Source organism: Eutrigla gurnardus, assembly GCF_963514095.1.
Source record: "Eutrigla gurnardus genome assembly, chromosome: 17".
In the NCBI taxonomy this organism is placed as follows: Eukaryota; Metazoa; Chordata; class Actinopteri; order Perciformes; family Triglidae; genus Eutrigla; species Eutrigla gurnardus.
In genome coordinates, this window is record NC_139928.1 from 13819901 (window position 1) to 13834438 (window position 14538).

The 14538-nt window shown below is 41.7% G+C and overlaps 1 protein-coding gene across 4 annotated transcripts in view; it reads left to right on the forward strand.

The window, feature by feature from the left end:
* Positions 1-696: 696 nt before the first annotated feature.
* LOC311027509 (ras/Rap GTPase-activating protein SynGAP-like) overlaps positions 697-14538 on the forward strand; it is a 28843-nt gene continuing 15001 nt past the window's right edge. For 2 of the 4 annotated variants that reach the window (XM_084031532.1, XM_084031533.1), the window contains exons 1-4: positions 3636-3783; positions 4693-4796; positions 10885-10973; positions 11180-11301. In XM_084031532.1, the coding sequence (XP_083887658.1) occupies positions 3698-3783; positions 4693-4796; positions 10885-10973; positions 11180-11301 (401 nt within the window). In that variant the 5' untranslated portion in view covers positions 3636-3697. Of the gene's footprint in view, positions 1427-3635; positions 3784-4692; positions 4797-10884; positions 10974-11179; positions 11302-14538 lie in introns of those variants that run through there. The other 2 variants (XM_084031534.1, XM_084031535.1) reach the window with 2 other exon arrangements.

Here is a 14538-nt window from a genome sequence, read left to right on the forward strand (position 1 = left end):
GGAAGTTACTTAGATTAACTTTGTTATGGCCCCTAACCTCCTAACCATTGTAATTATTCGGCGCAGTGGGCAGTCATCGTTCGAGTTTTTTATTGCCGGGTGTAAAACTCCGGGATGGCACGGCGCGGGGCGGTCTCGCGCTGCCTTCGGAGGCGTCGCTCTCTCTTTCTGTCTATCTCGCGCGCTATCTCCGCCCTCGAGGGAGAGACTTCTTCGCTCGCCGACCACCTTTTTGGGTTTTTTTTCTCTCTCCACGCGCTGCCGTTAAATCAAAATTAGGTGTGACGGATTTGCGGGAGCGCAAAAGGACAACGGCGTCAATATTCTGGATTACGGGGGACGTCGTTCATGCCACGCTGGGGTGACGGACAGACGCTTTTTTTAAAGATAAAAAAAAAAAAAACACCACAGCTCGGGAAATAAATAATAATAAAAAAAATGTGCACGAATCTGACGCTGCTGCACATCGTCGGGATGTCGCCTGTGAATAACTCCGGGATGTTTATGTGAGGGTTTTTATGGTTTTAATGCAAGTGGGTCTGTCAGCTGCTCGGAGTTGGCACAGCCAATCGATCGTTATCTGCGTTTTTTTTTTTATAATCTCGTTATCGGCGTGATTCGCGTGCGGTAGTTGCGACCACGCAGAGCCCGCGTTGTGTCGTTCACCTCCGCAGAGTCAATGTAATGTAGTCTTGAGTGATAGATGATGAACTAACCGGCTCCCGCGGATCGTTAAAGCGAAAGGACTTCCTATCATCCACCCCCGCACCGCACCGCACAGCGACGCAGGTTTGTTTGAAGTCACACGTGCCCAAAGGAGAAAACAACCCCCCGAAAAAAAAAAAGCCCGATTAAGATGACAAAAAGCGTCCGCAGAAGAGATTGTCTTTATTACCGAGGAAGCTGCATTGGGATCACATCTCCGTTCCTGGATTGTGGTAGAGTTGGAGGACGAGGAGAGAGGGAGGAGAAGCAGAGGGGAGCCGCGGAGCTGCACGACGGAGTCGCTGCTGACAGGCGAGCTTTGGCTTCAGTGATGGACTGAGCTGGAGGTATTAAAAAAAAAAAAAAAGGTGACGGGGCCCCCCCTGTGACAGCCACCTTTCAACGCGTTCCTCGAGAGCCTTCAAAACTTGGCACAGGCATGTATGGACACACAGCAGCGTAGGTGAGAGCAGGAGGAGCTGCCCACACATCACATTGGCCCTAATGGTCGTCATGTTAAAGAGGACAAAGCTGGCCTTTCATTTGGAAACAGTCGCTCAGGTCTGCACAAACTGATTCTACCTTTGTCCCAGAGAGCAAGTTAAACCTGGAACCTCAGCCCCCTTCCCAGGTGCCCTGGAGAACCCGCCGGAGCCTGGCTGCTGCCACAGATGTAACTAAGCCGTCAAGATTTCGTCACCAGGAAGTCCTGTGCTGTTGGGTAAGTGTTGAAACTCCCCACGTACCTCGCTGTGAGGTGTTGGCGACGGCCGGCCTGGAGAGGCTTCAGGAGTTGGGAGCCGGTGGTCCGCCCTCACAGCCTGAAGGTGATTCTGCAACACAGGCAGCATGGTCTGCACCAGCTGTTACTCAGCGTTGTTCAGGTGTCTGGGATCAGGGGCTCGCTCAGCCTGATTTTTAAGGTGATGCAGACCAGTTGACCTCTGATGACACAGTGATAATGTCAGTGAAAGTGGGACATCAGTAAACGGGTAGAACAATTTGATTTGCCTAAACACTGTTAAACATGTCAATTATGTGTTTTCCTGCATATTTTAAGGAACCATTTCGAGACGGGCTCCGAAAAAGGCGTAGGCTGTTTAGGGAATTTGGCCCAAATGCAAAATGGGCCACTGTTGTGATTTGCTTGCCTAGCATTGCCCTGATGGATATAAAGTTCTGATTCTGCACCGTGTTCTCTGCAGGATACGAGGCTTTAAGAATTACATGCATAATTAGCCTAGTGCACGACATGCATTTTGTATAACAAAATTTATATTTCAGAGAAGTAATGTCATGTAAGCAGTTTTCTGGCATATGAAGCCTCATGAGTCCCATGAATTTGGAATTAAAAGTTGCTTTCATTTGTTGCAAAATGTCTGCTAATTGGCACAAAGCTGCTCTCGTTAAGTGTCACTGCCCCAAGATGCCTTTTGTACACATAATAATGAATATCACATTACCTCTAATATCTTGGCAAAAAATGCAGCATGTGACTCTTTGTGCACCACGCTGAGTAGAATATTATTTATTCATGTAATTTATTTTAGAGAGAATTTTAAATGAGTTTCCTGCAACCAGCCCTCCAAAGGTGAAGTCCGTGTACAGTCACGACCTCTTTGGAGTCACCAGACATTCTTGCCATTTTGCACTGATTTCACTGATCTTGTAGTTTGCTAATTGGCTATCTCTGGGCGTTGCACATGGAACGCCTACACAGTCTGGAGGTCCTGACAGCTGGGAAATGCAAAGTAACGGCTCATTCTTTCATTTTGCTTTAAAGTGGAAATGAAAGAGTCAACAAAATTGATTTCCACTCCAGACAACAATTGTATCACAAACGTGACAAATATAAACATTTGCTCCATGTTGCAGTACTCACAAGGTTGGTGAGGCTAGGCTAAGTTCAACAGATGCAGCGGTGGAGACAGTGAAAGACTGAGAACTCACAGGACCAAAGAAAAACAAAAAGGAGGCCATTATCGCTCCTGGATGTAAAAATGTGATTTACAAGGTTAAAACCAAGGACATTCTGGACCACCTCGGTCTCTCTGTCTTCCCTCCATCTCATACAGACCGTTCAAAGACATTGTTACTCAGACAAAAAGTCATCTAACATGAGCACACTTTTTCTTTTGAACATTTCTTTCTTTGTGTCTTGTTATAACGGGCCGAGAAGACATCATACATGTCTAGTGGCAAATAAAAAATATATATATGGTATCGACCAAGAACGATGTAAATCCAACATGGCCGCTCGTTCGGCAGAAATTCCCAAAAATATAAACGTTGTCATATCTGTGGTTTTAACAACTGAAGGCAGAACAAAACTGACCAAATAGGATTTTGCAAGTATATTTTACCTTCCACAAATGACATTACTCTGACTTTAACATTTGCCCCCCAAAAATGTCCCACTTTCACTGCGTTGCACTGGGCTTTGTGTGTGTTGCAGATATGAAGATAAGTTGTGTGATTTTTTTTAAAAGTTGTGACCGTTTCCTCCATCGCAGCTGGCAAAAAAATCGATGTATTTGATGTTTGGACACTGTATTGTAAGACAGGTATGCTTGGAGGCCACTGTGATTACAGTTATATTGCACTGTGGGCTCTAACATGTACAGCTAAAACAACATAATGCAGTGTAGAACGAGGGAGAGAGAGGAGCTTCAGTTAATGAAATGTCTGAGGCTGCAATCTTGATAGAACGAGATACGTCCGGCTCAATGACTCACTGCCCCTCGCAGGATTTCCTTGTCCTCCTCCATATGAAATGCCTATAAGGTATGAACGTCTCTATGGGATTATTTACCTAGTTTAGCTGAAATGGATAGGCGAGAGTCACGGACGCCTATTAATCTTTCTCTGTTCCTCGTGAACTGTTGAGAATTTGGACTCCTTGCCTCCCTGCCACAGTTGTCAGCCGGCAAAGAGCGAATCTACTCCGACACCGAGTTTCCGTCATAATTCTGCTGCTCTTCAGCCGTCTTCAATGCAACGCATGGAGGGGGCTTTCTCTCGCTGCCAAGGACAGAAAGGCTTTGTCAGTCTGTTTGTCAGAATGTTCTCTAAAAAGAAGTACGTACTCCAGTCAGTGAGCTCCTGTCCTGCAATCTTCTCAAATGTTGTTGGTGTTTTTTTGTGTGCCTCAGGTCAATTTCTTTTGCCATCCTCATTTTTTTTTGAGCAACCCAATAGCAGAAACACAAAAAATATTTGTAGCCTTCTGGTTATTGTTCTCCATCCTGAACCTCTGTTCAAACCTCTCCTCATATTCACCTCCTCAAAAATATGTATTGGCAGTTTTATGACTGTTTTTGAAATTCCAATCGTAGCACAAGAAGAGTTCCCCACCGGTGTGTTAGTAGGAATGCTTATCAATTAATCATAGTAACAGCTTGTGGTGAAGCAGCACCATGACATTTAGTCTACACCATTAGAAAGGGCAGCTTCCATAAGTTGAGTGTTGCTTATAATAAACACAAGTATATATTTACTGTGGACAGTTAACCAGCACCACACTTTGGGGGTAAAAATCTGAGGAGTAGACATTTTTGTGAGTGTGGTCACATGGTTTTTTATTCACACAGTTAAACATTTTTTGTATTTATTATGAAAGCTTAATCCCTGTTGGTCTTTGTGAAAAATCAGGTCATTCAACAACTGACTGTACCATTTTTAAGGTTTTTCCCAAATCCCCAAATATTCCACCTGCTGCATGATTTTCTATTTTATTTATTATTTATAATATTCTTCCCTAGTTACCACACCGATTCCCTATTCCAAACCAGAATTGATTTTTAACCAACCAATTTTTATTTTCATCTTTTTTTTCATATTTGTCTATATTAATGTTACTTTCCATTATTATTATTTTTTTTAATTTCCATGCACAATAACATGGATTTTTCTTGGCATTGTTGTTGTAAGTAAAGTTGTGTGAACCTTCAAAACTAAAGAAGAACCACTTGTGTCTGTGCGATATAGCTGCATGGACACATCTTCAAAGACGTGGCTGCCGCATCAGAGTCAGTTTGGGTTGGGTGGTCAAGCGGAGGTTTGCTGTGGCGGACCTGGAGTTTTAACCCCAAGTGAGTCAGTCCAGAGGTCTACTTCTCAGTACTGTCAACTGTGCCTAACTTTAACAGCCTCTCCTCCTGTCTGTCATGGTCCAGTGAGATTTATCTCTGTTGTATATGTTTTTATATGTTGCCCTTCAGCCCCGCGGTGTCCTCTGACATCCACCGACTCCACTGTTGTCAGAGGTTAATGGAAGGTTTATCAGACACTCGGGCCTCAGCTGCCGTTCCTCTGCCGTGGCTTTCCAGTCCTTTTCGGCTCTATCAAGCTTTAACCAAAGTACAAATATGTATTTTTTTACCACTCAGTCCTCCACCAGAGCATCACTCACCCTCTGAGCCCCTCTTTGTCACACTCCGGGTTTTATTTTGACATTCTCTAGGTTTGATAGCGCCATTTGCCTTTTTTACTCCAGCTTTGATACACTCCTCCTCCTCCTCCTCTTCCTCCTCTCTATGCTCTCTTTACTTCTCCAGTTGAAAGCAGCCATTTCTGCTCCCTCCAGGGACAGGAAGAGAAATAATTTTCTGTTATTTAGCACAGCTGTTGTTTCATTTCAAACATTTAGACCTCAGTAATGTTTTTGAAGCGTTGGGAGGGTGGGAGGGTGGGGGGCGAGAAGGCAGTTCATATTGTCGAGCGATTGTTAGTTGAGAATCACCTTTTAGATTTAATTTTGTATCTCAGTACAGTCGGCGTTGAGAGCTTCACTTCGTTGCCTGATCTCCGGTTTCATTTTCACAATTTTCAGCTGTTTAATTTGGCTCCGCTCATTTACAAGCACTGCGATGGTGCCTCTAAATACAGTAGTAAAAATGAAGGTTAGTTTGATGGAGAGCTGTGCACAAGCTGCAAACATGTTCCTATGGTAACTAGGCCACACTCCCTTTGGCTGGCTCACACACACACACACACACAGAGGCAGAGGGACAGGCAGGAGGGAGACAGGAATGCTGGAAAACACGTGATGGAGAGCAACTTCCCCACGTTGATTCAGGTTACCGTCGGTACGCCTTCCCGCACTTGAGCGGTATTTACGTCTTCTTTTTTTTCAGCCGTGAGAAACTGTAGTTACACTGCAGGATGTAAGTCACTTTTTCTTTCTGTTCCTCCGAAAATATCCAGCTCGGTCTCAGGTTCTTTCCCGTGGCTCCCTCACGCCCACTCTGCCCAATACCTCCTCAACCTCTCCACCCACCGCTGCTTCCAAATCCCAGCGGCTCTACGTCTTCTGCATTTCACGTTTACTCGATTACAGTGCTGTTTCTAAACATAGTGTCACATCGTCCCCCGTTTTCTGCTCAACTTTTCGCAGCATAAACCCCTAACAAGCCTATTTAAACATCTTTTATAATGAGAACGCAAGAGTTTAGTCCGTCAAGTAAGTCTCTCGGTATCTAAAATGCGTTTTTGTAACTCACCCTCACTCTCCCGGGGCGATGCTGCCGGGTTGTCAAAGAGCCACATGGTTGATACGGCAATCTGTCAGTCATGCAGGCTGATTCTTTGCTGTTAATGATTGGTCTTAACATTTTGCACACATTTGCGCTGTCTGTGTTTCGTCAACAGCAGCTGACGGTGTAAAAATGAAAACTTTCCTTCGACTAGGTGAACAATCTCTTCTAGAGTTGTGCGTTGGCTGAAAGAGTCAAGTCACCCAAATTAAAAATATAAAAAATATTTTCTCACCTCCTCTTATCTATCCAAGTTTTTTGCTGGTTTTAAAGTGTGACTTAACACCCTGTTTTAGCTTGAATATTATTTGATTCAAATCCAGAATGCAATGGTCGCATAGGATATCAATTAATAAGCTTGGTGCTTTGTGAGCAAGGAGTACAACATGTCACTGATTTTTTTTCTTTTTATCATTATTTTGTTCCTTGGAAGAACTTAAGATTGTTATCAATTGATAGTGTAATAGAGTAAATCTCCATGTTATTTACTAATTCAAGAAAAGTGGATCAATTTGATGCAACTCTTGAAAGGCACAGTGTGTAGGTTTTTTGGGGCATCTATTGTATTAATAATATAATAGTCATAATTATGTTTTTGAGTACATAATTACCAGTAAATGAGAATTTGTGTTAACTTCAAAGAGCCAGCTGCTTCTACAGTGGCCCAGAAGGGACAAATCAAAAACTTGCTCTCGATAGGGCCATTTCCATTTTCACGTTTTGTCTTCGGCTATCGCGGTTCTCCTCCATACTCGGCACGTGGGAGACGTTTCAGTTGATGGCTATCTGCAACCTCACCACTGCTAGATAGATGCATGTGATAAGCTTCTAATCTTTCATTTTTTAAAGCAGTAATCAATCAAATCTAAAATTCCTTAATAATCATAAAATGCTTGTATAGACAATTGAAATTAAATATATGTTGAATATAAACAGCACTGAGTTTGGGGCCTAACGTCTGTGATACACGGATGTCAATTATTATGCCAAATGTAATAAACATGCAGTAGGGTAAATGGAGTGCATGATCACAGCAGCATGAAAGTAAGATTTAATCGGGATACTTTGACAGTTGTCAGAAAAGTAGCAAATTCCGAGGCATAATTACCATTTCGTTATTGACACAAACGCAAGCATTTCTTAGTTGGACTCAATTAAGGAGACTTCCATATGACATGGATGCGACATCTGCCCCAGCAGGCCCGTCTGTGAGTCACCAGAGGCTCCTCGTTGTCGGACGCTCCAGACCAGACATAACGAGATCTTGTGTGTGCGATCTGTAATTGGACACACTGACACTCCAAGGCAAAGTGGACTGTGGCATCGTCGACAGTGTCCAGTCTCAATAAAATTAAGCGTACATTTTTTATTGAGATTGTAAATCATGAAGATGCTTCACGCATACAGAACAGTGTAAACAAACCAAACACCTGTCGGAGGGCAAACCGCCTTTTTTAGTGGCAGATTCTCTTAACGAGTGAAAATACAAGTAACGCTCATTTATTTCTCAACGTGTTTTGGGAGAGTTGCGTCAGTAAAAGCATCCATGTCGGCATCATGTATGTCGCTTATTAGTCATGCATTGTTCCAACCAAAAGGTGAGGTATTGACTTGATTTTACATGTTTGAATACATAATACGAGCATTTTTATTCAGATACAGTTAGAAGAGTCACACTTGTATATAAATGACTTCCAACCCTGATGTCTACAGTATATGCTGTCCCAGCGGTGTGTCTGCGAGCTGAGCTTTTTTTTTTTTTAATGTTTCCAGTTATATTCTCCAGATGACGCAAGCAGCACTTGAGGGGACACAGTCAAACTTTAAAATAACTTTCCTGACAAATGAAACTGTGTGGGGCTCGTGAACAAAATGCAAATTCTTTCTTTGTGACAATGATTCCTACAGACTTTTGCGATCCTCTGACGTTTCCTCTTGCGCCACCACAAGGTTGACATGGTTTTGTTACTAAATTGGATGGATTGCCAAGAAATTTGGATGAGATATTCATATCCCCCTAATCGAGATGAATTGCAATCATTTTGGTCATCTCCTGGCTGATAGTAGTTCACATACCTCTCACTGTGTTAACAGGAGGTGAAATACCCAAACTCCCCACTAGTCCCTTAGACCGGAAACAAACAAACAAACCCCAAAGCAAGTCCAGTTGACTAGGATGAAGATTCCTAATTGTACTTTCAGTAATGAATGTTTGTCATGGGTTGAGAATAGGGTTTGTTAAGCTGCTGTGAGATTCATGGCCATAAAAAACTTGCTAGTGGTCACTTAGCTAGAGGGATGGCAAGAAATAAATCCTTTGAAAAAGGTTTGGATTTTATTCAATTTATTTAAAAAAAAAAACATTTGCAAATATGTATTAATAGAGAGATATATACTAAAGGTTGAGTATGTTTCTCCAACACCCACTCACAGTCTTCCTCTTTCTGTCTTTCGCTCCCTCTGTATCACAGTTAGCTAGAGGCTGTTGCCACCCACACACTCCGTCCTGACAGCAATTTATATTCAGAATAGCCCGCATGAACGCATCCATGTGTTGTAATATGTCACGTTTACTTAAAGCACCACATGTGGCAGGTGGCTGTTTTGGTGGCAGTGATGATAAAAACAAAATATGCGGAAATATGCTCAATATTCCTCTGCATGGGTCATTCTGTGCAGGTTCATTCAACCCCTCACGAGACACGAATATGAAATATTTCCTTCAGTTGAGTCCGATCGGCTCACTCGCCTCCCTGTTACCACAAACACAGGGTTGTGCAGCATGCCACTGTCTTTTTATCATCTTTATTGTGCAGTTTTGTGCCAATATCTTCCACAGTTCAAGTAGAAGCCCTTGGAGTTGTTTCCATGGATACCAAACAATTAGCTTGGATTCAGAATAGAACCTGGAGAGTCGCCTATTTAGAGGCTCTGGGAGCGAGGAAATCATAGGATGACAGTTTCTTGTTTCTCTGTTGCAAAGAGGAAAAACTGTTCCTTTGGGTGACGGGGAATTATTTATCTATTATATATATACCGGTATATATATATATATATATATATATATATATATATATATATAGAGAGAGAGCTTTAAAAGACCAACCTATGGATGAATCTGTGACACATTATGCCACACTTTGAAAGGATCTAATGTATGATGAGCTGTTTTGATTACACAACCAGCTTAGAAAATGCATACAATCCGAAAAATATACGACTATAAAATATGATGTGGTTTTATTGTACAGCGAGGGCTAAAAAAAAAATTCTCATTATCGGCTTCAAGGAAGGGTGAGGTTTTCTCTTTATAATATGCTTAATTCCCCCATGTATTCCTGTCAGTATGAACCCTTAAAGGTGCAATATAGGAGATTCAGAGCATTAATATAGCAAACATAGTATGGTGGGGTAATATCTACCTGAGCAGATACTTAGCTTTGTTGACATAGCTTTGTCTTCAGCGATTTATGTATTTGTTTTACTCGAATCTATCTTTTAATCTCATCTGAAAGGTCCAACTATGGAAATGTAAAACCCTTCATTGCATTTCTGTTCATATGGAGAGGATTTTGGTGTCTCAAGGATCCTCCTGCTCCTCTGCGGTGGCCTTATCTGCTTTTCGCCGGCTCGCAGCTATGTAGAAACGGCATCAGATCTGATTCCCCAGACAGCTGTCTGTACTTTTATAGATCCATCATCATGTTCCGGTTTGCACAAGCCCGAAGTCACACGGAGACCACAAAGTCCAAAATGACTCATCGTTACTTCTTCCCACTATATAGGGTCCAATATAGTTCTCAGCACAGATTGTGCATCGTTTTTCCCCTGGCCTCGGATGCAGAAAAGTTTTCCAATGGAGGGCCGATGATTAGCTCCCACGACTGTCACAGTGTTGTTCTTTGTGTTCTCTGGAGGATGTAGCTGTCTGTCCTTGTTGGTGAGCTTCACTTACACCTCCTTTGCGGCTTTGTTGGTGTGCTGATAGCTTATTTGTGATTATGTGTAATATTGTTCTAATGTGTTTTATGTCTCTTGTGACCCATTTCAAGGAACATTTTGTGTCATTTTGTTATTACATCCAAACTTTTCTGTGATGTTGTCAGAGCGCATTGTAAGCCAACACACACTAACTGTTATTCAAAGTGCAGGAAAAAAATAGTTTTTTCTTACATTCTTTATCCTTTCTTCACCAAATATGGTAGAAAATGTATTTGGGCGAGCTCAAAAAGTTCTATATTAATTTTCTGATTCCCTACCGCTTTTGCTGTTATTGGCTGCCAAAGTAAGCGTGAACCGCATGACATTAAATTGTCATAATTGTTGAACATATTATGTAATTGCTTGCTAATTTGAATGTTACACGCACGGATGGACTCAGTAAAAATGTACTCAGCGTCAGTCCTACAGCGACATGATACATTTTAATGACCTTAACTTAGCAGCCATTAGTCTGACTCAAACAGTGTTTGCACAGTTGATCAAAATCGTAATATACCAGCATTTTATCTCCAAAAATCATCTCTCATAATGCATAATGTATTGTAATACTGTCTGGAAAAAAAGACAAAAAACTGTTTATATTAATTATACCTAAATGTCCTAATATTCTCATTTATTGATCTCTTTTTTTCATTCCTAATAGACCAATCTCGCAGGGCAAGTTTTGCCTCTGTCAGACAGTCAAGCATGGAGACCCCTCCTAATGCCACCCCACAGCCCTTCAGACAGCCGGTGAGTAAATCCTCACCGGGGAAGCAAAGCCAATGTGATGCTGGACGAAGATTTCCCACTTTCACAGATGATTTTCACATTTCTAACTCAGCCTTCTATTAAATGATGGATATTGTTTTTATTGTATTAAGCAATATATTCCAATATACTGTTGGGCTGTGTTTTTACACTTTATTATTGTCTGTTTTTCCTTGTTGAAACTTCAGAGTTTTCTCAATCGGCGGCTGAAGGGCTCCATCAAGAGGGCGAAGAGTCAACCCAAACTGGACCGGACCAGCAGCTTCAGACAAATGATTTTACCCCGGTTTCGAAGCGCTGACCAGGAGAGGTGAGTAACCTTTACTTTATGAAGGATTGTGTAATCCAAGGTGATACCAACCATTTTCTGATTCAGGACAGGTTTTCCCGTTCTTAACAAATAAAACAAATATATTCTAAAATATGTCATCTGATATACATGTTAAAGGCTGTCATTAATCATGTGTTGTCAGGTAACCAAACAATGTTTCCTTGTTCATACAAAAATAATTATCATCCCAGAGCTCCCGAAACGTCTCGTCATGAGATGTTAAAGAGATAGATTCCTGATATCATCTATGAGTAATAGACATGAGGCGTGACTGTTACAGTTTGTTTGTCAATTTCATGCAATAATTATGTGATCGAGACATAATGACACATAAATGCAGCATGGATGCTGTGTTCCTCGCGATCGTAGTCTTGGACTTTGGGAGGAAGTTGGAGCACCCAGAGAGAAAACACACAAAGTCAAGGAGAATACATTTTGCCATTCTTTGCCTTTCTTTGATAGTTGATGGTGTCGAGCCTCAGAAGAAAACATCCATCACATCGATGTCAAACACAGCACATGTAACTTAAATAAGCCTTTTTTATTCCCTCGGACCAGAGAGAAAATCTTTGACTGCTACTCAACCATATCAAATCTGTGCTTGCTTGGTTTGCCGCGCTGTGTTTCTTGGGTTTTACTTTAGCTTTAACCACCTAGATGAATTGCTTCTGCATGGAAACCTCTCTCACATGTGCTGCCGAAGCCAGCTAGAACATCGCTCACTGCTTTAATGAGGGGCAAACTTTAATGATGGCGTATAATAGTGTGTGTAATTAATTAGAGTGCACTATACCAAAGAAAATGTGTCAGTTGTTGCTGGGGTTACCGTTTAGGAAAATGATGTTTGCATCATGAGTTTTAACCTCGCATTTAGCACTCAAACTGAAATAACTTCAACAATCCAAAGGGAGACAAAGTCACTTTCGAAGTAATATCACATTCCTTCTTTTTTTTAAATACAAATCTGAATTCTAAAGCAATAAAAACACAACCATGCTCCTTTTAATGAACCTGTTTTGCTGTTAAAGCCTTGTTTGTCTGGTATGACCAGGACCTTACGGTGACTAATGCTGGCTAACCAGAGTTAGACATTGCTGAGTAATTGCCACCCGCGTGTCGCCTTGACTCACTTTTACTCATTAAGTCATTTTTCCAAACCTCCTGCTATGACAATTTCAATTCAAATTAATTTTATTTATAGTGTCATATCACAACAGAGGCCATCTCAGGACACTTAACACATTGAGCAGGACTAGAATACGCTCACGATTTTCAGAATCAATACCATTTTAAGGTCCTAACAAGCGATACAGCGACAGTGGCACAGTGACATTGCTCTGCTAGCTACCCACGAGCTAACAGCCAAGTGTGGATTGATATGATCGATAGTTAAGGTCGCACCCTAAAGCACATTTGAATGCATACATTTATGGAAGCACCCCCAGGCTCAAGCAGAGAATAATAAAAAAATAAAAGAGAAGGACACATATTTAGCATGCAACAAGTGATGGATAAATAATTAACACAAGATATTGGAAAATGTAGTTTTCATTTCATGGACAAAACGACGATATTACAAAATAAATCATATGTTTGAGAGAAAAAAACTTGCTGTGTATGATGCCTGCAGTGGATGACTTCATATATTAATTATTCTTTATTGGCACAGGCCGGTGCCACCCGTGGGACTCACAGCTGATTGCAGGGACAATTATTATTATTATTTTTCTAATCTAATAAACACACGTCATACACACAGCCAGACCATGCTTAAACATTTTTACCTGACATTTTTATCTGAATGTGGCTGAATCTTTGTCTTTTTTTAATTAAATGCAGATGTTTTCATCCGTGCACAAAAGGGAACATTAAATAAAACTGTCATTTGGTGAAAGATCTTCTGTTGGACATCCAGGAAATATTGTTAGAACTAAATTATGCCCATATTTATGGGTGTGAATCTTCCAAGCATCAGCACACAGTAACTTATAGCTCTAGAGGTTCACATGACAGCTTTTCCTTGTTTTTGTATCCTGACTCGAGGTCACATCCCAGAGGCTTCGCCTTGTCATTGTGACCCAAAATTGTTATGCAGTTCAAACAAACCAGTCACGATGCACATGTGGGAAATAGAAGGATGTAGAGCAGGAGAGGCAGAAAGAGAAAACGTAATGCTGACAGTACACTTTCCTCCCGCCACAGGACATGCATAATAGACATTTTCAGGCCAGGTGTGGACGGCCATTTATCAGAGATGGTAAATGTGTTGTTCCAGTGGCGTTTGGGATAGAAAGGACTTTCCCCCCCTCTCAGTCTGGCCGTTCACCAGCTCCCACCGCTGCCTCGGACAGCTGCCTTCACAGCCCGGTTTGAGTCCTGCCCACACTCCGCTTAATTCACCCATCGTGTTAAGTTGACTTTGATATAAAACCCTCGGCGTCCAACTTCACACCCGAGCTTTCCAACGCAGCTGCTCTACCTCCGCCGCCAAGTCGGTTCAAGAAAAGCCTTTCTCATATACTGCGTTGCCGCGAAGCTCCTCCAACTAGACGATTCACGGCACCTCTGACCAACATTAAATCTGGCCTTAAATTAGTGCTCGTTTGCTGCGTAATTATCAGGTGTTTCTTCAAAGCCGCTGCTTTTTTTCCCTTCAGTTTCCCTCCAGTGTTAATATCGCTAATGTAATTCAACGGTTTGGGGAAATACGATTGTTCACCATCTCACTGATGGTTGTACGAGAGTCACCTGCTGGCTCAAGCTTCACATCCGACAATACCACAAGTGTTTTCCTCACTACATTTTCTTTTTTTCAATTGGCCCCGCTGACCTTGCTTTGGCTCATGTTTTTTTGCTTCCACCACCACCTTTCTTTTTTTCCTGATAGAGCTGCCCACTTCTAAAGGTTACCCAATGATCAGGTCGTATCCACTGTGTCTTTTTATAACTGCATTACAGTGTTTCTGCACACTAGCCTCACTGAACAGCTTACACACACATCCCCATTTACACTGTATAGGCAATACCAACATTGTTTTTGTGTTTTTGAAATTAATTGTCACGTGATTTGAGTCAACACACCAGAACTGAAAACCTGGTCGTCAAAGCATTTTCATGAACCCATTATAAAAGGATCCAAGCTCCAAAATCATACCAAAGTTGCATAGGTTTCTGAGCTGCAGTGAATGTATCATATAATATATAATCATATCTGAA